General features: G+C 51.5%; 15 protein-coding genes across 19 annotated transcripts; 9 read left to right on the top strand and 6 right to left on the bottom strand.

Moving 5' to 3' along the window:
* Positions 1-400: 400 nt before the first annotated feature.
* On the top strand, positions 401-1964 carry LOC9629842 (gibberellin 3-beta-dioxygenase 2). Its single transcript, XM_002989157.2, has 3 exons — positions 401-1215; positions 1332-1653; positions 1722-1964. The coding sequence occupies exons 1-3, from the start codon at positions 644-646 to the stop codon at positions 1944-1946; spliced, it is 1119 nt and encodes a 372-aa protein (XP_002989203.1). The 5' UTR covers positions 401-643; the 3' UTR covers positions 1947-1964.
* Positions 1921-5388, bottom strand: LOC9630304 (kinesin-like protein KIF15). Of its 2 annotated transcripts, XR_002990741.1 has the most exons (20): positions 5064-5388; positions 4929-5007; positions 4831-4866; positions 4652-4755; positions 4546-4590; positions 4448-4499; positions 4212-4396; positions 3996-4154; positions 3860-3934; positions 3600-3810; positions 3477-3536; positions 3262-3416; positions 3032-3212; positions 2774-2964; positions 2605-2718; positions 2449-2550; positions 2346-2393; positions 2183-2290; positions 2008-2085; positions 1921-1938 (listed from the first exon to the last, which is right to left on the bottom strand). XR_002990741.1 is itself a non-coding variant. In XM_024662901.1 (19 exons), exons 1-19 carry the CDS (start codon positions 5307-5309, stop codon positions 2065-2067), a joined length of 2172 nt encoding a protein of 723 aa, XP_024518669.1. In that variant the 5' UTR covers positions 5310-5388; the 3' UTR covers positions 1953-2064. The 2 variants fall into 2 exon arrangements, 1 of the variants encoding a protein (XP_024518669.1); XM_024662901.1 differs by lacking the exon at positions 1921-1938 and having other exon boundaries at positions 1953-2085.
* A 154-nt stretch (positions 5389-5542) lies between these two features.
* On the top strand, positions 5543-7102 carry LOC9630303 (anthocyanidin 3-O-glucosyltransferase 2). Its single transcript, XM_024662902.1, has one exon. It carries the CDS (start codon positions 5633-5635, stop codon positions 6962-6964), a length of 1332 nt encoding a protein of 443 aa, XP_024518670.1. The 5' UTR covers positions 5543-5632; the 3' UTR covers positions 6965-7102.
* Positions 7103-7977: 875 nt separating this feature from the next.
* On the top strand, positions 7978-9588 carry LOC9629841 (anthocyanidin 3-O-glucosyltransferase 7). The gene has a single exon (XM_002989155.2). The coding sequence runs from the start codon at positions 8120-8122 to the stop codon at positions 9530-9532; it is 1413 nt and encodes a 470-aa protein (XP_002989201.2). The 5' UTR covers positions 7978-8119; the 3' UTR covers positions 9533-9588.
* A 1451-nt stretch (positions 9589-11039) lies between these two features.
* On the bottom strand, positions 11040-12768 carry LOC9630302 (F-box protein At4g35930). The gene is made up of 4 exons (XM_002989113.2): positions 12355-12768; positions 12190-12264; positions 12027-12136; positions 11040-11959 (listed from the first exon to the last, which is right to left on the bottom strand). The coding sequence occupies exons 1-4, from the start codon at positions 12742-12744 to the stop codon at positions 11722-11724; spliced, it is 813 nt and encodes a 270-aa protein (XP_002989159.2). The 5' UTR covers positions 12745-12768; the 3' UTR covers positions 11040-11721.
* Positions 11117-11566, bottom strand: LOC9629840 (putative glycine-rich cell wall structural protein 1). Its single transcript, XM_002989114.2, has one exon. It carries the CDS (start codon positions 11564-11566, stop codon positions 11117-11119), a length of 450 nt encoding a protein of 149 aa, XP_002989160.1.
* Positions 12769-12946: 178 nt separating the features above from the next.
* On the top strand, positions 12947-15116 carry LOC112341909. 2 transcript variants are annotated; one of them, XM_024662904.1, is made up of 9 exons: positions 12947-13088; positions 13138-13212; positions 13270-13316; positions 13374-13995; positions 14046-14137; positions 14195-14269; positions 14324-14385; positions 14441-14510; positions 14563-15116. In XM_024662904.1, the coding sequence occupies exons 1-9, from the start codon at positions 12965-12967 to the stop codon at positions 15049-15051; spliced, it is 1656 nt and encodes a 551-aa protein (XP_024518672.1). In that variant the 5' UTR covers positions 12947-12964; the 3' UTR covers positions 15052-15116. The 2 variants fall into 2 exon arrangements, with proteins under 2 accessions (XP_024518672.1, XP_024518671.1); XM_024662903.1 differs by having other exon boundaries at positions 13129-13212.
* LOC9630301 (E3 ubiquitin-protein ligase MARCH8) lies at positions 15116-16291 on the top strand. The gene is made up of 6 exons (XM_002989154.2): positions 15116-15327; positions 15385-15470; positions 15584-15730; positions 15795-15900; positions 15950-16062; positions 16124-16291. Exons 1-6 carry the CDS (start codon positions 15162-15164, stop codon positions 16217-16219), a joined length of 714 nt encoding a protein of 237 aa, XP_002989200.2. The 5' UTR covers positions 15116-15161; the 3' UTR covers positions 16220-16291.
* Positions 16292-16336: 45 nt separating this feature from the next.
* Positions 16337-17393, top strand: LOC9629839 (glycine-rich RNA-binding protein GRP1A). The gene is made up of 2 exons (XM_002989153.2): positions 16337-16484; positions 16567-17393. The coding sequence occupies exons 1-2, from the start codon at positions 16365-16367 to the stop codon at positions 17296-17298; spliced, it is 852 nt and encodes a 283-aa protein (XP_002989199.2). The 5' UTR covers positions 16337-16364; the 3' UTR covers positions 17299-17393.
* On the bottom strand, positions 17325-18434 carry LOC9630300 (pre-mRNA-splicing factor SPF27 homolog). Its single transcript, XM_024662907.1, has 6 exons — positions 18198-18434; positions 17955-18130; positions 17815-17898; positions 17687-17756; positions 17498-17631; positions 17325-17441 (listed from the first exon to the last, which is right to left on the bottom strand). Exons 1-6 carry the CDS (start codon positions 18399-18401, stop codon positions 17411-17413), a joined length of 699 nt encoding a protein of 232 aa, XP_024518675.1. The 5' UTR covers positions 18402-18434; the 3' UTR covers positions 17325-17410.
* On the top strand, positions 18402-19396 carry LOC9630299 (AP-2 complex subunit sigma). The gene is made up of 6 exons (XM_024662908.1): positions 18402-18503; positions 18563-18661; positions 18712-18762; positions 18829-19002; positions 19080-19139; positions 19194-19396. Exons 1-6 carry the CDS (start codon positions 18501-18503, stop codon positions 19233-19235), a joined length of 429 nt encoding a protein of 142 aa, XP_024518676.1. The 5' UTR covers positions 18402-18500; the 3' UTR covers positions 19236-19396.
* Positions 18983-20681, bottom strand: LOC112341910 (protein CDC73 homolog). 2 transcript variants are annotated; one of them, XM_024662906.1, is made up of 3 exons: positions 19554-20681; positions 19414-19496; positions 18983-19345 (listed from the first exon to the last, which is right to left on the bottom strand). In XM_024662906.1, the coding sequence occupies exons 1-3, from the start codon at positions 20635-20637 to the stop codon at positions 19244-19246; spliced, it is 1269 nt and encodes a 422-aa protein (XP_024518674.1). In that variant the 5' UTR covers positions 20638-20681; the 3' UTR covers positions 18983-19243. The 2 variants fall into 2 exon arrangements, with proteins under 2 accessions (XP_024518674.1, XP_024518673.1); XM_024662905.1 differs by having other exon boundaries at positions 19216-19345; positions 19414-20681.
* A 172-nt stretch (positions 20682-20853) lies between these two features.
* Positions 20854-21892, top strand: LOC9629838 (probable glutathione S-transferase MSR-1). The gene is made up of 3 exons (XM_024662944.1): positions 20854-20885; positions 21084-21395; positions 21455-21892. Exons 1-3 carry the CDS (start codon positions 20877-20879, stop codon positions 21827-21829), a joined length of 696 nt encoding a protein of 231 aa, XP_024518712.1. The 5' UTR covers positions 20854-20876; the 3' UTR covers positions 21830-21892.
* On the bottom strand, positions 21846-23759 carry LOC9630298 (tRNA:m(4)X modification enzyme TRM13). 2 transcript variants are annotated; one of them, XM_002989111.2, is made up of 9 exons: positions 23678-23759; positions 23562-23621; positions 23173-23508; positions 22870-23107; positions 22753-22810; positions 22598-22687; positions 22457-22552; positions 22292-22385; positions 21846-22226 (listed from the first exon to the last, which is right to left on the bottom strand). In XM_002989111.2, the coding sequence occupies exons 1-9, from the start codon at positions 23743-23745 to the stop codon at positions 22046-22048; spliced, it is 1221 nt and encodes a 406-aa protein (XP_002989157.1). In that variant the 5' UTR covers positions 23746-23759; the 3' UTR covers positions 21846-22045. The 2 variants fall into 2 exon arrangements, with proteins under 2 accessions (XP_002989157.1, XP_024518709.1); XM_024662941.1 differs by having other exon boundaries at positions 22457-22687.
* On the top strand, positions 23759-25930 carry LOC112341921 (serine/threonine-protein kinase tousled-like 1). The gene is made up of 8 exons (XM_024662943.1): positions 23759-24054; positions 24177-24265; positions 24426-24493; positions 24653-24739; positions 24836-25345; positions 25405-25636; positions 25696-25759; positions 25820-25930. Coding segments are annotated over exons 2-8 (981 nt in total). The 5' UTR covers positions 23759-24054; positions 24177-24247; the 3' UTR covers positions 25822-25930.
* Positions 25931-25977: the final 47 nt, after the last annotated feature.

The raw sequence follows: 25977 nt of genomic DNA, 5'->3' as shown, positions 1-25977 counted from the left end.
ACCTCCTCCTAATGTTCCTCTTATCCATAAAAGAATGGTATTCTATCATTTTGGAGGGGATGTTATGAGGTTCAAATGTATGGCTACAATGGTTTTTGGGTTAATTAAGCACATTTTCTATATTCCCTTACCATATTCCATGCACTCACATTAATTGAATATACAATGTTAGAAATAGAGAAAAAGTTTTGGGATCTTGATGGGGAAGGATTCCTAGGGAGGAAGTGGACGATTTTCGGACTGCTGTCCATTGCATCAGACGGAGATCGGGCACTAATTGACATGGTAGGGGACAAGCTGTCGTTCCAGGCCTTGGCTAATACCACTGGCTTATTACTCATTCCATATGTCACCACCTTTGTCTCTTGCTGCTTCTGTGACCCAATGCAATTTGTGGGGCTCCCCACTCAGCTGCCCTGTGCCAGCCCTGCCCATCACTCACCCCACTGCTATTTACTTTGGCCTCAAGCACTACAATGGTGGAATGGTGGAGGGTGTGAGTAGAGAGCAAAGAAATTTAAAGAGTGTATATGTATTTCCCCTGCCTAGGCTATGTGCCTGCCTTGAGAGGCAAAGAGCGAACTCCTCCTTAACTTCATAACTCCTAATACTTTGGTTTTTATATAGTCTACCTTGGAGATAGATGATGCTAGGAACAACACGGCTCCCATCGGGGCTCTCCCAGTCTCCCACGCCTTCTTCCTGCGGAGCCCAGCTCCTGCGATCAGTGTCGAATGTAGGAAGCCTCAGCAAGATGCTCGAGAGAGGGCAGCAGCTCCCGGAAGCTTATCGCTGGAGCTCGAGCGAGACGGCAGCAGCGGAGGATGATCCGGCGGAGCTGGAGGACGAGGTGGTGGTGCCTGTGATCAACCTGGCGGAGCTGGATCGATCCGATGAGAGGCGCAAGGAGATATGCGAGGAGATGAGATCCGCCTGCCGCGAGTGGGGAGCGTTCCAGGTGGTGAATCACGGCGTGCCTGACCAAGTTGTGGAGCGAGCGCGGAGGACGAGCCTCGACTTGTTTGCTCTCCCCGAGTCGGACAAGCTCCGGGCCGAGAGACCACCCGGGACTCTCTTCGGCTACGGCGCCACCAGAATGGCCTCCTTCTTCAACCGGCTAATGTGGTCCGAGGCCTTCACCATGATGGGCTCTCCGCACAACAATTTCGAGGCATACGCCCGCAAGCTCTGCGTCCACAGCGAGCAAGATTTCTGGTAAGAACAAGGAAGTTAACAAAGAACAGACTTCCATTCTGCTCTTACCTTTCGCATACCAACAAACGACGTTGTCTTTTTCATGCTCTCACGGTTTTTGTCTCTGTCCTTGGCAGCAAGTCGTTTGAAGAGTACGATAAGGCGATGCGCGGCCTGGCCCTGCTCATCACCGACCTCATCCTCCACGGCCTGGAAGCAAGCGAGGAGCGAATTCACCAACATATCCGGAACTTCTGGGGGATGATCCACATGAACTTCTATCCCCCCTGTCCCAGCCCCTCGGAAGCAATGGGTCTCGCGTCCCACACCGATTCCAGCTGCCTCACCATCATGCACCAAGGCAGCGTCGGAGGCTTGCAAGTGAAAAGAGGTGACAAGTGGATCGCCATCAAGCCTGTTCCCGGTGCCTTTGTCATCCAAGTCGGTGACATGCTTCAGGTATCCTGGAATCTCATCCAGTTTTTCCAGCCTCTGACAGTGCTTTGCCTTGCCTTGCCTTTCTACAGTTGATGAGCAACAACGTCTTCCATAGTGCCTTGCACAGAGCTCTCGTTAACGAACGCTTCGAACGTCTCTCGCTGGTTTACTTCTTCACCCCGCCTCCCACGGTTTCCATTTGCCCCATCCATCCCAGCAAACCTCTCTACCGCTGCCTCACTTGGAACGAGTATCTACAAGTAAAAGCCAAGCTTTTCATGGGAGCGCTGGATCACTTCCTGTTACCTGAATAAAGAAAACACACAAGTGTCTCTCATGAGCTCCGTAGACAGTAAAGAAACGACGGCAGCTCACCGGTTGGTTAAAATTTTGATACCCACAATACCAACAAAAAGCACATGTGTACAGATCTCAACTTATGCTCTCTCTTCTCTGGCACGGGCACACATGTTAAAAAAAGGAATCAACGTGCAGTGTCAAATCCCGAAAAAGAAATGAGAAGAAAGGGAGAAAAAGAAAATGATCACACCTTTTCAACCAGCCTTCCCTCCAAATCTCTGATGCGAGACTCTAAAAGAGCATTTGCAGCGAGGGCAATATCTAGTTTCGTTGCCAGTTCACTCGATGTTCTTGCTGCCTGCATGTTAGAGGCGATGAGAATAACAGGAAACAAAAAAGAAAAAGAAAAATACCTCATCTCGCTCCCCACTGATGACTTGCACCATGGAATTTAAAATCTCCTGTGTCACGAGGAACACGTCAAAAGGCAACACTGGCAAGTATCCAGTACGGAACCTTTTCTTTCTGTAGCGCCTTTGATGCGTCAGACTTTTCTTTGGCAAGCTCAAGAGCGAGTTCTGTTGCTTGTGCTTCTGCAAGGTTGCACATTCGCCAAACCTGAACGTCACGATCAGCTACAAACGAGCGCAACAAACTTTTGTAGTTTCTCACCCGGTCCTGTTCTTGTATTGCTTCACGTAGCCTTTCGTCCGTCTTCTCTTGCTTTTGTATCGCCTCCGTAGCTTCCTTCTTACATTTTTCTGCTGCCTCTTGCAGCTTCAAAAACTGCAAGTAACGACGATAACATTCTCAAGCCGTTTGCAAAAAGAACAAACAATACCTGCTCTTCGGCTACTAGTACTTGAGCTCTTGCTGACTCATTCTCAGCTTTCATGGCAGCCATAGCTTCATCAAGCTTAGCCTTTTCTTCTAAAGTGTCTTGCAATTCAAGCTTTAGCGTCTGGCTGTAGTTTTCAAGTTGAGCAACATGCTCCTCGCCTTTGTCCTTGTGCTCGTATTCCTCGAGTTTGGCTGCACAACTTCCAACTCGCGTTAGGATCATTCCTTTGGCATAATCAATTAGTGAAAACACACGAACCTTTACAGAGATCGAGTTCCATCTTAAACCTCACAACGTCTGGATGATGCTCTACTTGTTTGCGTAACTGTTCAATCTCTTCTTTCATTTCGGAAGTTCCATCGTCACCATCAGTAGCTGGACGGCCACCCTCAACTCTTTTGATAGCACATTCACGCAACCTCGTTATCATTTTTTGCGACTGCAAACATTTGTTAATGCTATGCAAATTATAGAGCGTTCACCCTTACCTGTAAAGCTGTTTCCAGTCGCTCACAAACCGCTTGTGCAGCCTCGTACTTCGTGGCGAGTTCGTGCAGCTCTAGAGCTGATTTCCTTTCAGCGGCTAGAGACTGCTTTGTAGATTCAGATAATATATGTTCCAAGCGGCTGATTCGCTCGCTTTCTAAAAATCAAACAAAATTATCAATACCAATAAAGAATGAGATGAAAAACAAGGGGATACCTGGGAGTGCCTCTGCCGCCACAGTTGGTATCGAAATCAGCGATGGAGCTCCAATATTTGCTGAACACATTTTACTCAAGCTATATCAGAAACAATGCTATACAAGACACAATATAGCTCTACCTCGCAGTGTTGCAATCTCGAGTCTAAGTCTCTTTATTTCCTCGCCCATAATAGCTGGATTACCAAGCATGTCCTCGTTAACAACGGCAGCGTTTCTCATCAACTTCGCTCTTTGAGCAAATTTAAGAGTGGAAAGCGTTTCCTCCCCATTCTTATCGGCTGGACTCACATTCGCTATTAGCGTACACTTCGAATTTCCACCCAAAGCGTCCTGGTCCGCACACGAGTAAAATTCCTAATTCAAACGACTGAACACAAACCTTCAGCAGGAATGTTAGCTTCGAGTCTCGGTAAGGAACGTGCCTTACTTTGCCTTCTGATATGTCCACAAGCGCCTGCAAACAATTGAAACCACTTTTACGTTTTGCTAAACATCTGCTGCTTATGTTTGCTTACCTTTATAACGTTTCCAAGTGCGGACAACGATTTATTTATACTCCCAGCTTCTTTGAGTCGAATCCCAATAGTCTCGCTGTACTTCTGACGCTCAGATCCTGCTAAGTCAACAAGATAAAATCTCGATGTCTTTCTGTTCATCACTCCACCAACAACACGCTACCACAAAGAACACAATGAGCATAAGAGAAACCAAGCTAGCAGTTTAAAGCGTACCTGAGACTCGACCACTAAAGTAAACACGCTATGTGACCTACTGCTTTCAATGTTCATAGCAGTCATCCCGACGTGCCGGTTTTGAGATCCACGCCGAAAAACTCCATAAGTAGCTTCTGCAGATGGCACGACCACTTCCTGGAGACCATCCACATACATTCCATTCTTTGTATCCTCGCGGATATCTGAAAGGCTTTAAGGAACAGCAAGCAAATGCAAGACAACAAAAAGGATACTTAAATGAGCGGAGTCGGGATCTAGAAGATCTTGCACTTGCTCGTTATATATCTGCACGAAAGCTGAATAAGGAATGGTGGTGAAGCAGTTTACTAACCTGAAGATACGAGCACTTGATGCCATATTCAACATCCTTCTGCCGCTGAAGAAAAAACAGCACAAGAGTGAAAAAAAAAAAACTGGTTGCCAATGGAATATACAACCTCCTTTTTCTCCTCTCCCATTCTCTGGAACATGTAGTCCAAAATGCGAGGAATCAGGCCACGCATTTCATACGCTTGGGCCTGATCCTCCGTGACACTGAGACCTGCCCTTGAGCGATGGAAGTTCGGGTGAGAAATCCACTAGCCAAAAACAAAGCAAAAGAAAAGTTCAAAGCTACCTTCCATTGTGAAGGTCTTTCCAGCACCAGTTTGTCCTGAAAAACCATTGCATGTCAAAGCTATACATGAATCCGAGACTTTTAGAGTAAACTCCTACCGTAAGCAATGAGACAGCAATGGTATCCTTGCAAGCAAGCATCCGTGATGGGCTTCCCCACTCTTTGGAACATGTCTTCCTGTAGAAGGGATTTACAGTATGAGCTGAATCACTTGAGAAAAATCAATCAAAAACCTGGCCAACGTCCTCATCGGCAACATAATCAAACTTGAAGGATCTGGCAAATGGCGTGACACTGAGAGTGAGCGTCTGAGCTGCGGCATCGACGGCAGCAGCCTTCTTGTAGCCCTGCTCGTGCTCCCGCTGATTCGGCGGCCTCACCCGGACAATCACCTGGACATTGGAATTCGTGGGCTGATCCGCGGCGGAGAAGGCATCGCCATCGCCATCGATCTCGATGCCGCCGTTGGAGGCCGGCATTGCCCCTGCCCTCCTCACCTCAAGAACCCTAGCCTAGCAGCGCTACTACACGAAAACGTAGAAGGCGCGAATGAGCGCATTTTAGGTCAGCCGATTCATTTGCCGCGCTTTTTCTAAAGTTCGATCGAATTGGACGGCTGGGATTCGATGGCAGAAGCGCGATTCGAACTCTACGTTCTTGAGTGAGAAGAACCAATATGATTCCGGATATGCAAATCCATGCGTGTCTAGGAGCCCGTGTGTCGATCGGTGCGTAGGACAACTCAGATCCACCAAAATTATATAAAAAAGAGACTCCACCCCTGAATTCTCCAAGTAGAGAGATGGCTCCAGCGATGGTTGTATCAAGCAACAATGGCGATGGTGGCAAGCGTCCCCCACACTTGGTCTTCGTCCCATACAAAGACAAAGGCCACACTGCACCATCAATTATCCTCGCCAACAACCTCGCCATTCTTCACGGTATTTCCATCACTGTGATCTTCGCGTCCGCGAAAGAATTGGAATCCTGGCCATCGCCGGCGAGTCCCCACATCCAATTCATGGCTCTCGACACGCAGGGAGGAACAAGAAGTAAGTCCGAGGCTCTCACTGCCACGCTGGACGAGCTCAAGCGCTCGGCCTCGCCACCCGTCGCAATTCTAGTGGATATCATAGTGATGTGGAGTGCTGACGCGATCCGACGTAGCAATCTCCCCAAGTTCGTGCTCTACACTGCTAGCTGCTCGTATTTGTCCGTCATGCTGGGGATTAAGGCACCTCTGCCCGAACCGTGGATCGATGAGTCCCGGGCCGCGTTCCAGTTGGGACTCGACGATCCCGAGATGCCGGATATCGAATCCCACGATTGGAATGACGACAGCGGGGAGGCGCAGGCCGTGCTGGTGAATTCGTGCGAAGAGCTCGAGCAGGAAGCTATGGCCGAGCTGATCAGAGCCCAGCCTCGGATCCCGCCAGTTCTTCCCGTCGGCCCCTTGCTAGCGATCGATGTCAATCCCAAGGCAGTGGGGCAAGAATCATCGCCACCCAATGCCGATGCGTGCAAGCAGTGGCTGGACGAGCAGCAGCCCTCGTCAGTGATCTTCATCTCGTTTGGCAGCAGGACGTTTCTGGCAGAGGAGCAAATCCACGAACTCGCGGCTGGATTGGAAGCCAGCAAGCGGCCATTCCTGTGGGTTCTTCCAGTCCCGCCAACCTGGGCCGATGGTTCGACTAAGGACTACCTGGATCATGTTCTTCCCGATGGATTCCTGGCGAGAAATCAAGCCGGGCTCATCCTGTCTGGATGGGCGCCTCAGAAGATGATCCTCCAGCACAGCTCCCTGCTAGCATTTGTGACGCACTGCGGCTGGAATTCCGTGCTCGAGTGCCTCTACCTGGGCGCCAAGCCGATGCTGTGCTGGCCGTTCGGCACGGACCAGCCCCAGAACGCTCGATTCATCGAGGAGGAGCTCAAGGCCGGGGTGGAGCTGGAGAAAGATCCCAGTGGAATCGTGCGCAGCAGCGAGATCCAAACCAAGATCGAGGAGGTGGCGAGGCTGGAGGCCAGGAACTCCTCTGGCAATGCTGCTACTGCTACAGAGCAAGTGAGAAACGCGAAGAGCTCCTCCATAAACCTCCAAGCATTTGCAGGTAGAGTGCAGGCCTACGTTTGATGTGACAATGGCGTGGCTAGGGATCTGAGAGATCTGGAAATCTTGGGCTAGGGTTTGTACAAGATCACAAGATGTTTGTAAAGGTCATGAGGGCATGCAGGGCATCTGGCCTTGTTATTGTATAGATGAGCTTGCTTCCTTGATTGTGTTGTCCAAAGATCTAGATCATGAGCTGTTTTGGAAACTTTCAGACACGTCAAGCCCGGATCCATGACCTTCTGTCACCAGCATTTAAAAATCCAACATAGATAGATGCCTCTTTTGTAGTTCTCGTTGTTGTTTTGTTCGTAAGTCCATATCAAACTTTGTCCATAATATTATTAGGGTTTTTTAACTCCAATGAGAGTGATATCTATTATAAATTAAGGCTGGTTTTTGTGGTGGTGGATATGTTTGCTCTCATCCCTGTTTGAGTAGATCAAAATCTGGAAACTCTTGCCGAAAAACCTCAATGCACTGACTGCTGAAATTTGGGGAGTCTCAACGTCGCTCTAACTGCTTCAACGCTGCCTGTAGCGCCCCAACACTCCATACTCACCTTTTTATAACTGGTCTGTGTCAGAATTTTCCTGGTTTGGTAGGGTGACGGCGATCTGGGCATGACTGTCTGCAGGCAAGGATCAAGACAAGGATATCGTTGTGGCGGCTTCTCTCTCCCAAAACCACAAGAATATGGTGTATGAGTTAGAATTGTGCATGGTTGGTTCATGAGGTGGGACAAATTGGTGGGACAGAGGGATGAACCTCAGCAATTTGATTATAATACTTGTCATTGCTCCTTTGTTACTCCAATTTTGTGCCATCGTCTGCAAATGTTGTCATCACCCATAGGTTGTTTGAGATATCCCACTGTGAATAAACTTGCATCAAGATAGGTGCTTCCTTTGCCCCGTTCAAACACAAAGCCATGTCACTTGTTGGCTATAGCGGTAAACGTGACAATGGCGTAATCAAAGAAGCAAGCTCGTCTCTCTTCTTTCGACAAGTCAAGCTCCAACACAGTTCTCCCAAGTTGAAAACAAGGCGCATTTAAGTGACCCGATTCATTCGCAAAGTGGACGGCGCGTTCTTTGGAGCTCGAAGCTTCTAGGAGAAACGTATGAATCCAATAAGATTCATACATACAAAGTCATACGTGTCAAGGAGCCCACATCTATGCGTGTCAAACGCTGCTCACAACCAAAAACATACAAAAGAGACTCAAAACCCATGAGATTTCCAAGCAGAGAGATGGCTCCAATGGTAGTATCAAGCAACAACGGCGATAACGGTAAGAGGTCGCATCCCCCACACTTGGTGTTCCTCCCGTTCACAGACAAAGGCCACATTGCGCCGTCAATGATCCTCGCCAACAAGCTCGCCATTCTTCACGGCACTTCCATCACTATGATCTTTGTGTCCGAGAAAGAATTGGAATCCTCGCCATCGCCGGCGAGCCCCCAGATCAAATTCGTGGTGCTCGACACGCAGGGAGGAACAAGGAGTAAGTCCGAGGCTCTCACCGAAAAACTGGACGAGCTCAAGCGCTTGGCCTCGCCACCCGTCGCAATTCTAGTGGATATCATAGTGCTGTGGAGTGTTGACGCGATCGAACGTAGCAAGCTCCCCAAGTTCTCGCTCTACACTGCTAGCTGCTCGTATTTGTCCGTCATGCTGGGGATTAGAGCTGAGCTGCCGGAACCCCAGATCGATGAGTCCCGGGCGGGGTTCCAGCCAAGGATCGACGATCCCGAGATGCCGGATTTTGGATCCCACGATTGGAAACGCGACCTCGGGGAAGCGCAGGCAGTGCTTGTGAATTCGTGCGAAGAGCTCGAGCGCCAAGCCGTGGAGGAGCTGATTAGAGCCCGGCCCCGCATCCCGCCAGTTCTTCCCGTCGGCCCCTTGCTAGCGATCGATGCCGATTCGCCCAATCCCAAGGCAGTGGGGCATGAACCATCGCCACCCAATGCCGAGGCGTGCAAGCAGTGGCTGGACGAGCAGGAGCCCTCGTCGGTGATCTTCGTCTCGTTTGGCAGCAGGACGTTTCTGGGCGAGGAGCAAATCCGCGAGCTCGCGACTGGATTGGAAGGCAGCAAGCGGCCATTCATGTGGGTTCTTCCAGTCCCTCCACACTGGGCCGATGGCACCAAGGAATACCTGGATCATGTTCTTCCCGATGGATTCCTGGCGAGAAATCAAGGCGGCCTCATCCTGTCTGGATGGGCGCCTCAGAAGATGATCCTCCAGCACAGCTCCCTGCTAGCATTCGTGACGCACTGCGGCTGGAATTCCGTGCTCGAGTGCCTCTACCTGGGCGCCAAGCCGATGCTGTGCTGGCCGTTCGGCGCGGACCAGCCCGAGAACGCTCGATTCATCGAGGAGGAGATCAAGGCCGGGGTGGAGCTGGAGAAAGATGGCGGTGGAATCGTGCGCAGTGGCGAGATCCAAGCCAAGATCGAGGAGGTGGCGAGGCTGGAGGCCAGGAACTCCTCTGGCAATGCGGCTACCCTAAAAGAGTACGTGAGGAATGCGCCGAGCTCCGCCAAAAACCTCCAAGCATTTGCAGAGGCTCTATCACAAATGTAAGATTGTTATTCCATAAGCTGTTTATAATAGTGTTCGTAGATAAGCTTACAGATCGATTTACTGAGCTCTTTGATCTGCTGATTTGTCCTCGCTCTCTCTTGTCTTTGGACACTGTTTCTTGTTCTGAATTTCTTGCTCGATGGTATCGATGATATTGCTTGTAAACTGTTAAGTTGCATAGCTGTTGTTCAAATCTTCTTCATAGCTGGGGCAAAAGTGGATCTCTCGTGCAAAGAGTCAGATCGTAGATCGTGTAAATTTTGAAAGGGACTCTCTCCACAGCGCTGACCTCTGGAGAGTATTTCGCTCCAATTGCTGCGCGTGGCCACCAACATGAGCAGGCTATGTGTTGTGATCCTGTGATGGTTACATCTGCCAGCTTCTGTGAAGTCAAGAATACATATTACACGGTATTGCAACCTAGGACTAAGGCTGCATTCATGCGCGTTAGGGAGCCCAGATCTTCCCGTGTCAATCGGTTCCCAGATCAAGACATAAACCTAATTAGAGAGATGGCAACAGGCGATGGCGGCAAGAGGTTGCATCCCCGACACTAACTGTTCGTCCCCTACAGAAACAAGGGCCACATTGCACCCGCAACTATCCTCGCCAACAAGCTCGCCATTCTTCACGGTGTTTCCATCACGATGATCTTCTCGTCCAAGAAAGAATTGCAGTCCCTGCCATCGCCGGCGAGTCCCCCAGATCCAATTCGACACGCATCTCACTGCCAAGCTGGACGTCGCAATTTGAGTGGACATCACGGTGATGATGTGGAGTGCTGACGCGATCCGACGTAGCAAGCTCCCCAAGTTCGTGTTCCACACTGCTAGCCTCACTGCTAGCTGCTCGTATTTGTCCGTCATGCTGGGAATTAAGGCACCTCTGCCGGAACCCTGGATCGATGAGTCCCGGGCCGCGTTCCAGCCAGCATTCGACGATCCAGAGATGGCTTCCCGCAACTGGAATCGCGACATCGGCCGTGCTGGTGAATTCCTGCGAAGAGCTCGAGCGTGTAGCCATGGCGGAGCTGATTAGAGCCCGGCCCCGGATCCTGCCAGTTTTTCCCATCGGCCCTCTGCTAGCGATCGATGGTGAATCGCCCAATACCAAGGCAGTGGGGAAAGAAGCATCGGCGCCCAATGACGATATGATCTTCATCTCGTTTGGCAGCAGGACGTTCCTGGCCGAGGAGCAAGTCCGCGAGCTCGCGGCTGGATTGGAAGCGACCAAGCGTCCATTCCTGTGGATTCTTCCAGTCCCTCCACAATGCCACGATGGCTCGACCAAGGACTACCGGGTGGGCGCCCCAGAGGATGATCCTCCAGCACACCTCGAGTGCCTCTTCCTGGGCCCCAAGCCGATGCTGGCGCTCGATTCATCGTGGAGGAGATGGAGGTAAAGAAAGATCCCAGCAGTGGAGATCCAAGCCAAGATCGAGGAAGTAACGACACTTATTATTCAATATAATGAGTCGGTGGTGGAGTGGGAATAAAGATCGCGAATAAGATATAAGATCGGTATAGATATTATGAGATCGTTAACTACATTATAAGATCGCGGATTACCAAAACATGGATCTTTCTAAACAAACCCAGGCATTTCTGGCAGGGGTGGCACTCCACCTGGAAAGTGGGACTCGTCTTCGCTTGAGCTACCAGCCCCAGGAACCTGGCCACTTCCATAGCCATAGCCAGTACTCCCAGAGCCCGAGCTGGATCCATAGCCATAGCCGGAGCCACTGCCTCCGCCAGGGCCACCACCGTATCCAGAGCCATAGCCGCTCGCACTACCATCGCCACTGCTACTTCCACTGCTGGAACCGTAAGAAGAGCCGTCTGGAGTGTGGCCGTGGGAGCCGTGGTGATGAGAGTTCTTCCTCGGGCGAGGTGCTGGAACGAAACCTCCAGCTGGAAATCCAGTTCGAGCTTGAGCTTCGTCTTCCCATTCCAGCTGCTTACGGGACTCTATCCCTCCCAAAACCACCAGCACAAGGAGAGCCACCGCCACCGTCTTCATTGCCACTGTCTTCATTTCAGCCTGCTGGAGTTGAAGTAGAGAAGGAACTATATATACTTCCTCCTGTCCCTAAGTGGAGATCCAAGTTGCCTTTAAACTAGTTGCCGACTTCTTATCTAAAATAGTGAAACGAGCACTTACACTTGGGACGTCTTGTCAAGACGTCTACCTCAGAGGAGCTCTAGAGTGTTGTTGGCCACCGCCTGGCAGAGTTCTTCCTCCGTGAATAGCACTCGGTGGGATGTGATTGCTCTAGGCGCGGGCCTGGGTTCCTCGATGCCATGTTCGTAATCGCCCGGAAAGAGATTAGCAGCCACTTGTTTCAAGTCTCCCAAGGCTATTCTAGCTTGAGGGGGCCTCGGTGCATGTCTTGGAGCCATCGGGGTGGTCGGTTGATCGCTAGTGCGACTGACAAAGAAAAAGAAAAAGGTGTTGGACGGAAAGAAAGATGGACGGAAAGAGTAATCGAGAGTACCTTGCAAATGGCCAACGTTCATTGGGTCTAGGAGTCATCAGCTCGAGCTCCACTTGACGCTCACGATTCGGTGTCCTGAAATCGAAATGGGACTCCTGGGCTATAAGGACCTGCCACAAGATTCAGAGATAAGCAGCGATAGGAGAAACCACCATTTTCATACCGCTTGTCTGAATCGTCTGCAAACGTGGAAAGCAGGCTTGAGTTGATCATGGTGTAGACTGCAGACGATGCGAACCTAGCATAGAAAAGAGAGAAAGAGAGAGAGAAGAAAAAAGCGTAGTCCAGTCAGTCTCATCTCCGGCATGGGCAATGATGGATCGCTTACCAGAAGCTCCAGAGGAAGACGGTCAAAAGGCGATTCCTTCCGACGATCATTAGGGTAGAGCTGCCCCGATGGCGTCATTGGGGTTCTTGGCGCAAAACCCTCACTCCCCGCCAGCAAAAGCCCCTCTTTTCTGGCACGGGCCACGGATTTTGAGATGGCATAGCGGCACTTGACCTTGCCCTTGCGTCTCGGCCTGGAAATCTCTGTGGCGGCTTCCTGATAGTGGAACTTGGAGACATTGAGATTCATGACCGAGGACGATCGGCGATCCCTTGCCTGACACTGGCGGCACCGATAATACCCGGCGGACTGCTCGAACGATTGCCTCTGCTCGTCGCGCGCATACCTCTCGTGCCGCCGGCACACACACCGCCTGTGAACAATGCTCATTCGCCGCCTACTAAGAACCCTAGGTGAAGAGCGGGAAACTTTGAAATTACTAGGGCGGCGCCGAGAATATGCTAAATATCGGATCTTCGAATGTACGTTTGGGCGGGAAAGTTTGAATTGTCTAGGTTAGCTATGCCACGTCACAAGAAAAAGAATATGTCGCAAACATTCTCTTTTCCTAGAATATACCGTTTCCGGAAGACCTAATTTCGGAGCTTCAATGTCGCGAAGACGAAGGGGTGGAGCGCAGAGCAGCGGCCGCAGCAGCAGGGAGAGCAAGAGCCATTGCTCGAATCGATCGCATTTTGTGGAGGCCGGATTTCTGAGTGATTGGAAGCCAAAGGGTAAGTCGTCGCGGCATTCTAGCTCAATCCTATCTGTTAGCGCTTGTAGAGGGACGCGGGAAGCATAGGGGCACCCGTAAGGATCTCGATCACGAATTTCTGGTCGTAGAGGACGAATACAAGAGTAAGTGCCTCACGATCATTGTGAAATTTTTTTCTTAACGAAAAATGTGGCTCGCAGGAAGACCAAGCAGAGATGGTTCGTTTCCAATTCCGAGCGAAGCACAGGTTGGTTGAGTCTTGTTGCGTATGAACTTTGGCTGGAAAACGATTTTTGCTACTCAGATAATTCTCGCTGCTCTTCCCACCCGAGCAGCCGTTTTCGAGGACAAGGGATCATCCATGGACATACCAAGCTGCTCTAGACGATCAACAAAGACAAAGACTCCAAGATCAAACAAAGCCAAAAATCACACCAAGTATGAGAAGAAGCCGAGTTCCAGCTCATCCTCGGACAGTGAAGACGATTGTTCCTCGAGTGTGGATTCGGACCTCGCTGAGGACTACGCAGGAAATCTTGGAAACGAGGTCTCACTGGAGGAGCTCTCCACGGAAATGGCAATGAGAGCCATGGCAATGAAAGTGGCTCTCGAGAGTGGTGACGAGATTGACGAGGAGTTTTTTCTCTCGGATTCCGACGATGACGAGAGCGCAGATGGCGATGATGGCTCCAGCAGCAGCGAATCGGTTGTCCATGCGGGGCTTGGATACAAGTCCGGCGATAGTAGCTCCGAGGACGATGACGACGTGGAAGCCGTATTTTCCAGACAGGGAGCCCGTTTGAAATGTCTTGATCTGAGCGACAACGAAGAACTCATCGGAGTCATTGAACCATCTTTCATTCTAGACAAAGGCCGTATAGAAAGAAAGGGGCTGGACACGGCTCGCTGGCAAAAAGGAGTACCTGGTAAGAGTTTCTTTTCATACGATTTTTTAATAGTGTTTGATTGATTCCAGGAGAGAGGAAGAAATACAAAAAGGAATTAATCGCCCGCAAACGCAGAGAGAGAGCATTGCACCGGGGTGTTGATCTCGAGAGCATGAACGTGGTACGTATGAAGGCTGTGATTCATCTGTTGCGGTGAAAAGTGTTAGCTTTTTCACAGATGTTTGAGAGCATGGTACTCAGCGAATGCGATATGCTTGCTCTTCAACCAATGAAGCATAGGGACCTTACTCTGGTAATTAGACCACCTTCGCTGAAAATTGGATCGTAACTTATTTGTCTTTCGCAGGTGAATAAGCTTGCTGCTGTATACCGTCTGAAAGTCGGGGCTCATGGATCTGGGAAAAAACGGTGAATCAGTCGGGCTTTTTCTGTGCTCGGATTGTTTTTTACGTATCTGTTACAGATTTCCGACTGTGACACGAACCAGGCACACGGCTCTACCGCAAGGACTGGATATTCAGCAAATGTTAAAGGTCTCGCTTCCATTTTTTTTTTTCCATCTCTTATGATCTTTCTTTCTACCAGCTTCTGGGGCGTGAAAAAGAACTCGACGACTCGCCACCGAAAGCCAAGAAGGGTGAAGCTGGAAGGCTGGCTGCCAAGTACAAGAGAGCTGCTCGGCACGCTCGGGCGAGCATGGCACGAGAGAACGAAAAGCTTGAGCAGCATGGCAAGAGAAACAAGAAGCCACTGAAGAAGAGAAAAGATGGCGAGCGATCATCTTCGATCCAGCAGCAGCCGCCAAGTTTCGTCTCGAGCGGTGTGCTCCAACCGGGTGACAATCCAGAAACTCCGGTGGTGCTTTTCTCCGAGACGAGCGTCACTGTGAGGAGCAAAGAGAGCGTTGACAAAGCTCCACTCGGGAGCTTCGAAGCTCACACCAAAGGCTTTGGCTCGCGAATGCTGGCGAAGATGGGATTTGTGGAAGGGAGTGGACTGGGAAGAAATGGACAGGGAATGACGCAGCCTCTTCTCCCTCGATCTCGCCCAAAATCGCTGGGACTTGGCGCTTGAGCGATCAATCGATCGATAGAGTCTATGGCTGACTTACTGTTTAAATTAAGCGCCTCTTCCACGCTTACGTTTTCTGGCTAGGGCGTTCGTGACGCAAGAAATTCGTGGCGATGGCGCAGGCCAGCGCCGCCCCGGCGCTGGAGCTGGATTTCGGCTCGGCGCTGCCGAAATACGCAGGCATTGAGGAGGCGGCATCGAGCAGCGGCAGCTTTTGCGTGGATTTGGAGCTGGATCGGCAGCAGCAGCGCCAGTGCCGGATCTGTCTCGAGTGTGGAGGTGAGAATGTGTGGGAATTTCTTGAATGGAGGATTATCGGATGCTTGTTTCGTCCAGGGAGTGACTTGATCGCGCCGTGTCAATGCAAAGGGACGCAGAAGTTCGTGCACAGATCGTGTCTGGACAATTGGAGGGCGGTCAAGGTACTCTGCTGCGCAAGAAAGCGGCATCTCTGTCTGTAAGTAGCGGTGGAAGAGATGATGGCCTGATGGATGGAATGGTTTTCGTTTTTGTTCTTCTTTCCTGTTTCTACTAGGAAGGATTTGCTTTCTCCCATTGTACCGAGTGCCGGAGTGTGTTCCAGATGAGAGTCAACAGGCCGCCGGATCGATGGTGGCTCCGGCTCAAGTTCCAGCTGCTTGTCTTTCGAGACCACACTGTCATTTTCGTGCTCGTCCAAGTGGTAAGTAAGATCTTATCCTCTTTGTTCTTGGAGCACTCACAGCGTTTTGATGCTTCACTTCCAGGTTGTGATCTTGCTGGGCGCGCTTGTGTATGCCTTCTACGGGGAGGAACTCAAAGAGATGTTTGGCTACGACGAGCAGCACGCGTATGGTTTCTACGCACTCGCTGGTAAGTCATTCCACTATTCTCGCTGCGTTTTTCAATCGAATTCTCGCAGTGCTGGTGCTCATCTTGGTCGGGCTTCTCTACGGGTTCTTCATAGCCATCATCTGTGGGCGGAAGATCACCAACAGGCACTACCACGTCCTAGAAAAGCAAGACCTCACCAAGGTAAGCAAAGGAAGCACATTTTTCGATATAGTCAGTGACAAATGCGAGTTTTCCCTACAAGGAGTACATTGTGGAAGGATTAGACGACGATGAAGAAGAAGAACAAGAACAAGAAGAACAAGAAACGTCACTAGCGCCATCGCCAGTGGCCGAGTGACGGGACGAACTTAAATTTGGGGGGCTGGCTGAAAGGTAAGATTAAAATAAGCCCGTCAACGTTTTTAGGGTTCGTGGTAGCTTGTAAGAAGTGGCAAAGAAGCTAGGGTGAGCGCGCAACGACGCAAGACGATCGCGACGCCGGCATGTCAGGGGGCGGCTCCGGCGACGAGTTTCGCTGTTTCGTGGGCGGTCTCTCGTGGTCCACCGACGATCAAGCGCTGGAGAGCAGCTTCCGGCAGTTTGGAAGGATCTTGGAGGCCAAGGTACTCGCTTCTTCTTGGTTTCTTTTGCGCGGTCCCGAGAGAGCCATGATGGATCCATCACTGTGGTGTGTGTTCTTGGCAGGTGATCATCGACCGGGGGTCGGGGCGATCGCGCGGGTTTGGCTTTGTCACCTTCGCGGACCAGCGCGCAATGGACGAGGCGATCGACCGGCTCCACAACAAAGAGCTCGACGGCCGCGTGGTGACGGTGAACAAGGCACTGCCCAAGAGCGACACCGGCGGTGGCATGGGGTTTGGCGACCGCGACCGCGACCGCGACAGGGACCGCGACAGGGACCGTGACCGCGACTTCGACCGTGGTGCCGGCGACCGTTACCGCGACCGGGAATATGCCGCTCCTTACAGTAATGGCTACGCCGGGAGGGGCGACAACAATGGTAGCGACAGTTGCTTCCGGTGTGGGCGGCAGGGTCACTGGGCCAGGGAATGTCCGGTCTCTTCCCGCGACCGCTATGGCAGCGGTGGCGGCGGTGGCGGCGGCGGTGGTATTGGCAGGGATGTCGGCTTTGGCGGCCGCTATGGTGACCGAGGCGGCGGTGGTGACTACTTTGGAGACCGCTACGAGCAGCGCTACAGCAGTGACGAGTATGGAAGAGAGCGGAAGTATGAAGGTGGCGGCGGAGGGATCCGGGACCGTGAGCGGAGCAGTGGCGGAGCTATGAGGTACGATGGTGGCTATAGAGATCGTCCGGGGCCGTATGACCGGGCACCGCACTTTGATCGCTCAGCTCCCCCGGCGTATGATAGGCCGCGGCTGCGTGGCGCTGCTAGATCTTCTTACGATCACTACTGATGATGTACTGCGATGGGGGACAAGTCTTTGGGACGAACTTCCTCCTCGTTTGGTTTCTTCTTTCCAGTTTTCTCGCAAAAAGATTACTACTACTACGTCGTTTGAGCACTCACTAGAGCTGGAAAGGTGTCACGTCTATGCCCCTGAGAGGGAGAAAGCACACTGTCACTGCTTTGAAACTTTGCTCCAGGAACTGTACCTCTGAGACGCTTGCTCGTGCAAGCTTTCGATCTCGGCCTCGAGCTCCGTGCAAGCCGCGTCGATGTCGTTGTTCTTTTGGCAGATCTCCACCCACTGTGATCTCAGATGAGTGAGAACAGTCGCGGCCGCTTGCTGGAGAAAGAAACTCTTGGGTCAGTCACGGCACTTGCATTGTAAGTTGGCAGACCTGATTCAGCTTACGATCGCGATTCAGTGATTCGATCTGTTGAGAGAATGCCCGTGCTATCGACTGCAGCCTGGCAGGCAGCAAACAAGAAATGTGAAAAACCAAACGAGGAGGGAGTCGGACTTTACTTGGAGAAGTAAGCTTCCAAGCGCTGGTTGTGAGCACGCCAGGTATTTCCACTGTACTGGAGCATAAGCTCCAAGTTTTCAATCCTGGAAGAGAGGAATCAAGAGCTACTTCGACAAAAACGAGAGAGTTCTTACACTACCTCATGGTTTGATACTCGAGCTGGACTTTGGCCTTGCGGAGGTAGTCGTTCCATTCGTAGAGATCGTTTCGCTTGCCAACGGGAGGAGCTTGGACGCCATAGCGTGACAAATCCAGGGCCAGCGGCGGCCTTCCTGCTCGGAGACGCTCCAATGCCTTGGCGACCAGAGGCCCTTCCTGACCAGAATCAAACAGAGAGGGCGAGTGTAAGAAATGCGTGGAGAAATGCGAGATTATTTCTTGCCTGGAGGAGATTGGAGCTCGGCAATGGCGGCAAATCCTGCAAGAAATCCACGGGGCGCTTGCTGCTCCGGCTCATCTCCTCGTCTATCAGGCGCTCCACCTCCCGCTTGAGCTGCGGATCCGCGTACTCGTGGTCGACGTAGGGAAGCGCATCGACCACGGTGTTGTCGGACGATCGCCACCGGGCTCCATCGCTCATCATCATCTTCCCTCCCTTGTTAGATGAGAACCCTAAATCTTCCTCTCTTTAACCCTAGCCAAGAAGAGCAAGACGACCAAGAGGATTGGCGCGCGCCTGGACGAAATGGTGAGTGGATTTTCGCTTGGATCCGTGCCGAGACATCGATCGCCGTGTTGGATGCGCAGATTAGATTCATCCTCTTGCAAAATCGCCAGGGGAAGACTCGTCTCGCCAAGTACTATGTCCCGCTCGAAGACTCCGAGAAGCAAAAGCTCCAGTATGAGGTAAATCGCTCCCAGATTCGAGTGTTGGAGTGGAATTTCTCGCATCGCAGGTGCACAGGCTCGTTGTCAATCGCGATCCAAAGTTCACGAATTTCGTAGAGGTTGGTCTCTTTGGTTTGCTTCTTTTCTTTGGTTTACACGGAGTTTTTGTTTGTTCTCTCTTCCAGTTTCGCACACACAAGGTGATCTATCGACGCTACGCCGGGCTCTTCTTCTCAATGTGTGTGGATATCACGGATAACGAGCTGGCCTACCTCGAGAGCATCCACCTCTTTGTGGAGATCCTAGACCATTTCTTCAGCAACGTTTGCGAGCTAGATCTGGTTTTCAACTTCCACAAGGCCAGTTTCTTTCCTTGCTTTTTTATTCTCCCGGTCTGGTGTTGCAAGCACTCAGCGCCTGCTGGTTTCGTTTACAGGTTTACTTGATCCTCGACGAGTTCATTCTTGCTGGCGAGTTACAAGAAACCAGCAAAAAGGTATGCCGTCGTATGTTCTCGTCTTTGTTCCTTGGATTCATGAGTTTGTTCCAGGCAATAATCGAGCGGATGGCAGAACTAGAGCGGCAGGAGTGACCATCATCTCAAAAGACAATAGGCAGCCTCCGGGCTCGCACAAAGGCATCGAGTTTATCCCAAAACTCGAGAACTGCCGTGCGGTCCTGGTGCCTCTTGTGCTTGCTCAGCTGTTTAGCAAACAAAGAAGAGTAAGAAGGCATTCGTTTTTCTCGCGATTCTTTTTATCTTCATTTACCGAGATGATCTTGACATTCCATTGCATCACGACTTTAACCGATTCCATGCTGTCGTCCTCGAATCTCAGGTACACTCCCAAAACTGCCACAAACAGGTTTTCAGCTGCGAAGTTGCGAACAACGAAAGCACGGCACTCACTCTTGTTGAAGATCTCGACGTGGTCCTTGAACGGCCAGTCCTTGAATTGCCACTCCTTGCCGAGAACGAAGACAGCAACGACTCGTTCCCAGTCCTTGGAGGAGAGAGCCGACGGCCTGTCTCTCACCTCGTACTTGACTGGGATCTCCCGGCCGATCTTCCGGTAGATGGGAAGCGTCTCGGGCTTCTTGGCAGCGGCGGACTTTTTGGCATCGGCCAGGACGTAGACACCATCTTCCAGGAACTCCTTGGCGTTGAAGGTGTTGAGCAGCGTCTGCGAGGCATTTGGAACGAGGATGATAGGTGGTCCTTCGATCTTGGCCTTGCTCGACGATCTCGCCAGAGTTTGCTGGGAAGATGGTGGTGGTGGCGGGGGTCGCTTCTCCATGGAAGGAGCAGCGGCAGACTTGAGATCCGGCTCCACTTTGACGAACTTATCCGTGGAAGAAGATTGTGGCTCTCTCCTCTGCGAGTTCTGGGATTGCTGCTGTGACTGCTGCTGGGACTGCTGCTCGATGCGCTCCCGGCGTCCCAAGGTGGAGAGGATCCCCTCGAAGCTCTTGTTGGGACAGAGGAGGATGGTCTCGCGATCACGCACGGGACGCTCCAGGCTCCTCACCAGCTCGATGAGGAGGCAGGCATCCACAGGCTGGTCTTGGTCGCTCCGGGGCCGCTTGCTCGGGTGGAGAGCCCCGGCCTCGTCCGCGGCAGCGAGATCGCCCGGGGAGAGCTTGTCCAGCGACGCCGCCGACGAGGCGACCGGCGGCAAGAGCTCGATGGCATCACTGGTGGAGACCTTGCCTTCGAGGTAGTCGAGCAGCGGCTTCTTGTCGGTGTAGGTGACGATCTGGAGCTTGAGAGCTCGCGCCTGCTGCATGTACTCGGTGTGCTTGAGGTTGCTGCTCTTGACGAAGAAGACGAGCGAGTCGAGCGTGTAGAAGAAGCCGAGCTTGGAGCGGTAGCCCGTCTCGGTGCTGCACGGGAACCTGTAGTCATTGCCGAAGCGGAACTCGTCGCCCACGCGGTGGACATTGCCCAGCTCCTTGCGCGCCGTGTAGTCGCGGAGAACGCTTAGGGCATCCATCCCTGCGCCTGGGCTGGGCAACAAAGGCCCTAGCTTTATACCTAGGGTTTAACCAAGAATAATCTTTACACAGCATATTCTGTTAGGTTAATGCGCATATTTTTTTAGCTGGCATATTCTGTTAGTTGGTGCCATATAAGAATATCTGTTTTTGATTAGCATATTCTGCTTACTTGGGGTACGTATACTTGGCATTTTGCTGGCGGCTATTTCGCTCTTTGACCCCTGGAGCTCGAGCTATGGCGGAGGTGACTCTTTACACAGCATATTCTGTTAGATTAATGCGCATTTTTTTTTAGCTGGCATATTCTGTTAGTTGGCGCCATACTAAGATCTGTTAGTTGGCAAGATGTTTTTGATTAGCATATTCTGCTTACTTGGTATCCTTGGCATTTAGCTGGCTGCTATTTCGCTCTTTGACCCCTGGAGCTCGAGCTATGGCGGAGGTGACTCTCCTCTCACTGCCGGCGAGTCCGTTTGCTATGAGCGTGAAGATGGCGCTGATCGAGAAGGGCGTGGAGTTTGCTACGGTGGAGGAGAACTACCGGGCCAGCGGCAAGAGCGAATTGCTCGTCAAGGTGAATCCCGTGACCAAACAGGTGCCCGTTCTCCTCCACCGCGCCAAGCCCATCTGGGAGTCGCTCGTCATTCTCGAGTACGTCGAGGAGACTTGGAAGGCGCAGGGCACTCAGCTCCTCCCTGGCGATGGCTACCAGCGGGCGTTGGCTCGCTTCTGGTCGAACTTCGTCATCACCAAAGTAAGTTTTCTTAAGTTTTGATTAGCTTCTTCCAGATCACCCAACACCGTCTTCGCCAGTTTTGGGAGACTGGATTGCTGATCATGAAGCGAGTCGGAGACGAGCAGCTGAAAGCTCGAGATCAAGTGCTGGAGATGATCCGTTTGATGGACAGCGAATGGAGCAAGCCCGAGTATGGGAAGCCGTTTGTGTTTGGCGACAAGCTGAGCTTAGCGGACTTGGCCTTGGCTCCCATTGCGTCGTGGAAGGTCACCTTCGAAACGCTCGGGAAGTTCGAGTTCCCGGACGCTCGGACCTGTCCTCGGATGGCTCTCTGGCTGGATGCAATCGAGAATCATCCCACGGTGCAGTCGGCGATTTTAGCACCGGATCTGAACCTGGAAAACGCAAACATCATTCAGAAACTCATCAAGGATAACAAGATCAAATTCTAAACAGGTTCTTTAGTAGTGAATAAGGTACTTGATCAAGTACTTGAATAAATTGCTCTTTGAGAACCTTCGAGCTGGAACAGAGAGAGAAACACGTCGTTTCAACAGAGATATAGACTAAGCAACTTGCTGGAAACTTAGTGCTTCGAGCTGTGGGGAGGAACCAAGCTTCTCTTCACAGCCCCAAACAACGCAGTGAGGATGATTCACATAAAGCTGCTAGACAATACTTGAAACTTCAAGCTCGTTGGATCTTTTCGTGGCCATGAGGAACTTGTTCTCCGGAGATACTTGAGGAGAAATATACTTTACCATCTTCGTACTCATCCCTGTCCTTTGCAGCCACAAGAGCCTGCCCATGTCAAGAAGCTCCTTGCACTTCATTCCCAACTCCGCCTTCCTGGCACAAACGAGAATAAAAACATTAACAACAGAGAAAAGAAGATCCCAATGGCGACAACTCACTCATCGCAGTTTCCACTCAATGCCCAGCTTGTCATCCAAACCACAGCCTCAAAATCGGTCTTTGTAAGCCCCATGCTTTGAAAAAACTCTTTGTCTGTCACCCACATTCACAAGCTAGAATCAGAATCCAGCCACGCCATGATCATATCAATCTCAAGCACTTACTCACATACGCCTTCCACTGGCAAAGATGATGGCAGCACGTCGCAAAACCAATTCCAAAAACCACGCTTGATTGTGAACAACATCGAAGTGCCATATCTGGATAGGAAACTTGTAAAAATTTGCCACAAACTGATAGAGTACCTGTCGCCGCTCCACAAAGGTGCTTCCCTACGGCCACAACCTTCTTGCAGCCCTGGAGAGCGTCCACAGCATCCAGCTTAAGATCTTCAACTGCGGCCATAGAGTAGTGTGAATTTTCATCGCCACCGCAACAAAAAAGTAGAAAATAGACTTACTGTCTACTCTAAGCCGCGACAAAGACACGCCAGCTGCGTAGCGAAGAGTTCGATCGGCCTGCGATGTTACCACCACCGAGTGAGAAATCCGAGAACTCCGTGAATTCATTTTCGTACCTTGAATTTGTAAGATCTCCGTTCGACCAAGATGATGTTGTCCGCAGCATAGCAATCGGAGAGCATGTGTGACAAGTATCCTCTTCCGGCACCAAACTCGATAAAGCACTCCTCATTCCTTCCACGATCAGTATCGCCAAAACCTTCGTCATTTCTTCGCCTGAGCAAGCCGATCTCTTCCAAGTTTCCAAGCATCGAAGCTTGCTGAGAGATATGCTTTTCCTGCATAGGGTGCCTCCTGTTGTGTAAAACCAGCGAAGCAAGCGAAAAAGAAATTCATGAAAGCGAATGAGAGAAAGATACCTGTCGACGTTCGAGCACAGCCACTTTGCACAGGCTGATGGCGTCGCAAAGCTTTCCTGGAGTAGCGACACGCCAGTCCCTCTCTCCGATCTAAAGCAGCTGCTGTGAGCAACCTCGATCTTCATCACGAGCTCCTCGAATTTGTCCTTTGGTAGCGACTCGATCGCCGCTCTCCTGCTGCCAGATTCCACACTGTCCTTCCCTTCCTCCTCGCAATCGCAATCGCTTCCAGCATTGACGCCAGGACTGAAATAGGGGCGATTCTTGGCATCGCGCTCGAGCTTGGCAGCGGGGCATTTGCGCAGATGCGCGGCGATCTTGTGCTCTAGAACCGTGCTGCGGAGCGAGGAAATCCATGAATCAACAAGCGCAAGAATGGGAGGGCTTACTGTGAGGGATCGATCGGGCATGGAACCCTGGATTGCGACGGCTGATGATTCCCGCAGTAGCTGGAGACGACCGATCGATGAGGAGAGATTGTGAGAAGCAGCGCTAGATTTCTTACTTGGATCCTGGCAGCGCCGAGCCGCCGCAATGCCTGCCCTTCCTGGGCAGCCACACACCACAGCCCATGAGTGTTTGACACGCTAACAGAATATCCCACGTCCCGTTACCGCATATTCCGGCGACAGTATACGGTAGTAGTAGAATGTTTGCTGCCTTATTATGAAAAGAAAGAACAAAAAGAGCAAGAAAGGAGGAGAGGAGAGAAGGGAGGACTGGCAAACTGGAGCGATTGGGACCTAATCGCTAGGAACAGTGGCGCCGGGGCGATCATCGATCCATTCGGAAGAATTCCTTGGCGCCGATCCGGGAATGAATCTTGTCGCGGCAATGGAATTGGATTGAAGGCGGCCGCGGCGGAGGGGAAGATCGAGAGAGGTAGGGGGTTTTTTTCGGCCAAGAAATGGTGGAGTGAGAATGTAGATCTGTGTGTTGCGAGAGATCGAGAGCCATTGCGCGATGGATTCCTTCTCACAGTCCCTGGATTTGTCCCCTTGCAGAAATTTCGGATTTGGGGGACAAGACGGCAGCGGGACGAGATCGATCGAAGGATTTCGGGGGCTCCGACGGCATGGCTATGGTCGAGTTGGTACGCTCTCCCTCCTCGCAATCAGGGCATCCTTGCATCCATCCATCCATCGCTCTCTTTGATTGATTGGCTTGCTCTCTCTCCCGGAATTGCCCCCTTTTTTCTTCCGGTTTCCTATATTCTTGAGCACGACGCACGCATTTGGATGATTTTGTTCCAGGCGGGGACGACGCGCCGCGCAGTGGTGAGGAGCGAGCGATTCATGGAGTGGCAGCGCGAGTTGATCAGGTCCGTGCTCTCGCGCATCGCATCGCATGACCAAGAAGCAAAAAATAAAAAAGAAAGAGAGGCTGTGAGCTTTGGAAATTTCGTTGGTTCGTTCGCTGGGCTACTCAATGACGCTGACTGACCGACCATTTGGGTTTTTCCCTTTGCGTGGTTTTGCAGGGGCAGCAGTTATAGCGCACGCAAGCGCCGAGAGAATGAGAGCGAGTGTCATCAACCGGCCAAGAAGTGCTGCATGGTGAAGAAGAGGTATGAAGAACAATCAGATTTTTTTTTTTCCTTCGTCGTCGTCTCCAACTTAGCAGCTATGAGCCCTAATGCCTCGTCTTGTTCGTCCTTTACCAGTGGTACGAGTGGCAGTGGCAGTGGCAGTGACGAAATCGAGCTGCTGCTGCCCGACGAGGACAAGGAAAGGAATGGGAGTAATGTTGCTGCGGCCAGTGCTCCTCCTCCGGCCGGGGGGAATGCTGATGAAGACGGAGGTCTTCTCGGCAGCAGGGGTATCAAGGTCATGGCAAAGAAAGAGCAGCAGCACAATCACCACCACCACCACCACCAACACCACCACCAACAACAACAGCAGCAGCAGCAAGTCCACCACCAAGTAGAGCACAAGAAAGGATTGAACGGGAAGACGACCAAGATGGGGACCAAGCATGATCCCGACTACCACAAGCCGCCAGATGAAGGGAACTGTCGAATGCGCAGGTGTCACGGCTCTTCCAAGCAAGAACAAGATCAGCAACAGCAGCTGGGGGCTTCTCCAATGCGGCGGACGCAGAGAAGAAGCAGCGAACAGCCGCAGCAGCAGCAGCAGCATCAATCGGATCAGAGGAGCTTCAGGTTCTTGACACGGTAAGTTCCAAAGTTCTTTAGTATTTTTTTTTTCTTTTGTTTCTATCTTGGCTTGGCAGGAACCGAGGTGTATCTCCACCTGTGATCCCCGCTGCCGCTGTGCCAAGCAAGGCCTCGAAGCGATCCAAGCGTGTCGCTCAAAGGCTCGCTAACGAAGAACCTCCGCCGCCGCCTCTCAAGCTCCCAAAGCTCCACCTGGTGCTCACCAGGAAGGAGATTCAGGAGGACTGGATGAAGATCACGGGTCACAAGTACAGTGGCAAGCCAAAGAAATCGACACTCATTCAAAGGGTAAGATCTTTCGATTTGTTTTGTTCGAGACAAACACTTTCATCACTTGGTTGTTGCAGGGATTGGCGCTCTGTACCGCTCTAACTTGCCCGTCCTCGATTCGTTACCTCAATGATCCACAATGTAAGCTAGATCCCCATAGCCATGTCTTTGTTCTCTTCTAAACAGCTTCTCTTGTGGCAGAGCTTTCGATCGATTCGATCCAAATAGATCCACTCATTCTTATTTGTAAATGCAGTGCTCTGTTTTTAGGGCAGAAGCATTTTCTAAAGCTTAGATGTAACAACCCTGGAAGCAAATCTCGAGCGTCGGTTTTGGTGTGGCCAATAACAGCCGTTGGA

Source organism: Selaginella moellendorffii, unplaced genomic scaffold, assembly GCF_000143415.4.
Source record: "Selaginella moellendorffii unplaced genomic scaffold, v1.0 SELMOscaffold_94, whole genome shotgun sequence".
NCBI lineage: Eukaryota > Viridiplantae > Streptophyta > Lycopodiopsida > Selaginellales > Selaginellaceae > Selaginella > Selaginella moellendorffii.
Note: the sequence above shows the minus strand (reverse complement) of the source record. Positions and strands in the feature narration are given on the sequence as shown.

Coding starts and splice junctions, on each gene's coding strand:
- LOC112341910 (XM_024662905.1), bottom strand. CDS start 20,637: ATGGATGCCCTAAGCGTTCTCCGCGACTACACGGCGCGCAAGGAGCTG. Junction 19,346..19,413: donor GGAATGTCAAGATCATCTCG/GTAAATGAAGAT, acceptor TTTGCTAAACAG/CTGAGCAAGCACAAGAGGCA.
- LOC9629839 (XM_002989153.2), top strand. CDS start 16,365: ATGTCAGGGGGCGGCTCCGGCGACGAGTTTCGCTGTTTCGTGGGCGGT. Junction 16,485..16,566: donor GAAGGATCTTGGAGGCCAAG/GTACTCGCTTCT, acceptor TGTTCTTGGCAG/GTGATCATCGACCGGGGGTC.
- LOC9629840 (XM_002989114.2), bottom strand. CDS start 11,566: ATGAAGACAGTGGCAATGAAGACGGTGGCGGTGGCTCTCCTTGTGCTG.
- LOC9630302 (XM_002989113.2), bottom strand. CDS start 12,744: ATGAGCATTGTTCACAGGCGGTGTGTGTGCCGGCGGCACGAGAGGTAT. Junction 12,265..12,354: donor GTCTTCCTCTGGAGCTTCTG/GTAAGCGATCCA, acceptor TTTCTATGCTAG/GTTCGCATCGTCTGCAGTCT. Junction 12,137..12,189: donor GCAGACGATTCAGACAAGCG/GTATGAAAATGG, acceptor ATCTTGTGGCAG/GTCCTTATAGCCCAGGAGTC.
- LOC9630304 (XM_024662901.1), bottom strand. CDS start 5,309: ATGCCGGCCTCCAACGGCGGCATCGAGATCGATGGCGATGGCGATGCC. Junction 4,500..4,545: donor TCAAGTGCTCGTATCTTCAG/GTTAGTAAACTG, acceptor GCTTTCGTGCAG/ATATATAACGAGCAAGTGCA. Junction 2,965..3,031: donor GGAACTCGATCTCTGTAAAG/GTTCGTGTGTTT, acceptor GAAGTTGTGCAG/CCAAACTCGAGGAATACGAG.
- LOC9630298 (XM_024662941.1), bottom strand. CDS start 23,745: ATGGGCTGTGGTGTGTGGCTGCCCAGGAAGGGCAGGCATTGCGGCGGC. Junction 23,622..23,677: donor TCGGCGCTGCCAGGATCCAA/GTAAGAAATCTA, acceptor GGTCGTCTCCAG/CTACTGCGGGAATCATCAGC. Junction 22,227..22,291: donor TTGAGTGGAAACTGCGATGA/GTGAGTTGTCGC, acceptor CGTTTGTGCCAG/GAAGGCGGAGTTGGGAATGA.
- LOC9629841 (XM_002989155.2), top strand. CDS start 8,120: ATGCGTGTCAAACGCTGCTCACAACCAAAAACATACAAAAGAGACTCA.
- LOC112341909 (XM_024662903.1), top strand. CDS start 12,965: ATGTCGCGAAGACGAAGGGGTGGAGCGCAGAGCAGCGGCCGCAGCAGC. Junction 14,270..14,323: donor AGCATAGGGACCTTACTCTG/GTAATTAGACCA, acceptor TGTCTTTCGCAG/GTGAATAAGCTTGCTGCTGT. Junction 14,386..14,440: donor CATGGATCTGGGAAAAAACG/GTGAATCAGTCG, acceptor TATCTGTTACAG/ATTTCCGACTGTGACACGAA.
- LOC9629838 (XM_024662944.1), top strand. Junction 21,396..21,454: donor CGAACTTCGTCATCACCAAA/GTAAGTTTTCTT, acceptor CGTCTTCGCCAG/TTTTGGGAGACTGGATTGCT.
- LOC9629842 (XM_002989157.2), top strand. CDS start 644: ATGATGCTAGGAACAACACGGCTCCCATCGGGGCTCTCCCAGTCTCCC. Junction 1,216..1,331: donor CACAGCGAGCAAGATTTCTG/GTAAGAACAAGG, acceptor TGTCCTTGGCAG/CAAGTCGTTTGAAGAGTACG. Junction 1,654..1,721: donor AAGTCGGTGACATGCTTCAG/GTATCCTGGAAT, acceptor GCCTTTCTACAG/TTGATGAGCAACAACGTCTT.
- LOC9630301 (XM_002989154.2), top strand. CDS start 15,162: ATGGCGCAGGCCAGCGCCGCCCCGGCGCTGGAGCTGGATTTCGGCTCG. Junction 15,328..15,384: donor GATCTGTCTCGAGTGTGGAG/GTGAGAATGTGT, acceptor TGTTTCGTCCAG/GGAGTGACTTGATCGCGCCG. Junction 15,731..15,794: donor TTTTCGTGCTCGTCCAAGTG/GTAAGTAAGATC, acceptor CTTCACTTCCAG/GTTGTGATCTTGCTGGGCGC.
- LOC112341921 (XM_024662943.1), top strand. Junction 25,346..25,404: donor AGCTTCAGGTTCTTGACACG/GTAAGTTCCAAA, acceptor TTGGCTTGGCAG/GAACCGAGGTGTATCTCCAC. Junction 25,637..25,695: donor AATCGACACTCATTCAAAGG/GTAAGATCTTTC, acceptor TGGTTGTTGCAG/GGATTGGCGCTCTGTACCGC.
- LOC9630303 (XM_024662902.1), top strand. CDS start 5,633: ATGGCTCCAGCGATGGTTGTATCAAGCAACAATGGCGATGGTGGCAAG.
- LOC9630299 (XM_024662908.1), top strand. Junction 18,763..18,828: donor AGTTCACGAATTTCGTAGAG/GTTGGTCTCTTT, acceptor TCTCTCTTCCAG/TTTCGCACACACAAGGTGAT. Junction 19,140..19,193: donor TACAAGAAACCAGCAAAAAG/GTATGCCGTCGT, acceptor AGTTTGTTCCAG/GCAATAATCGAGCGGATGGC.
- LOC9630300 (XM_024662907.1), bottom strand. CDS start 18,401: ATGATGATGAGCGATGGAGCCCGGTGGCGATCGTCCGACAACACCGTG. Junction 17,899..17,954: donor CTCGAGTATCAAACCATGAG/GTAGTGTAAGAA, acceptor CCTCTCTTCCAG/GATTGAAAACTTGGAGCTTA. Junction 17,442..17,497: donor CACGAGCAAGCGTCTCAGAG/GTACAGTTCCTG, acceptor TCTCCCTCTCAG/GGGCATAGACGTGACACCTT.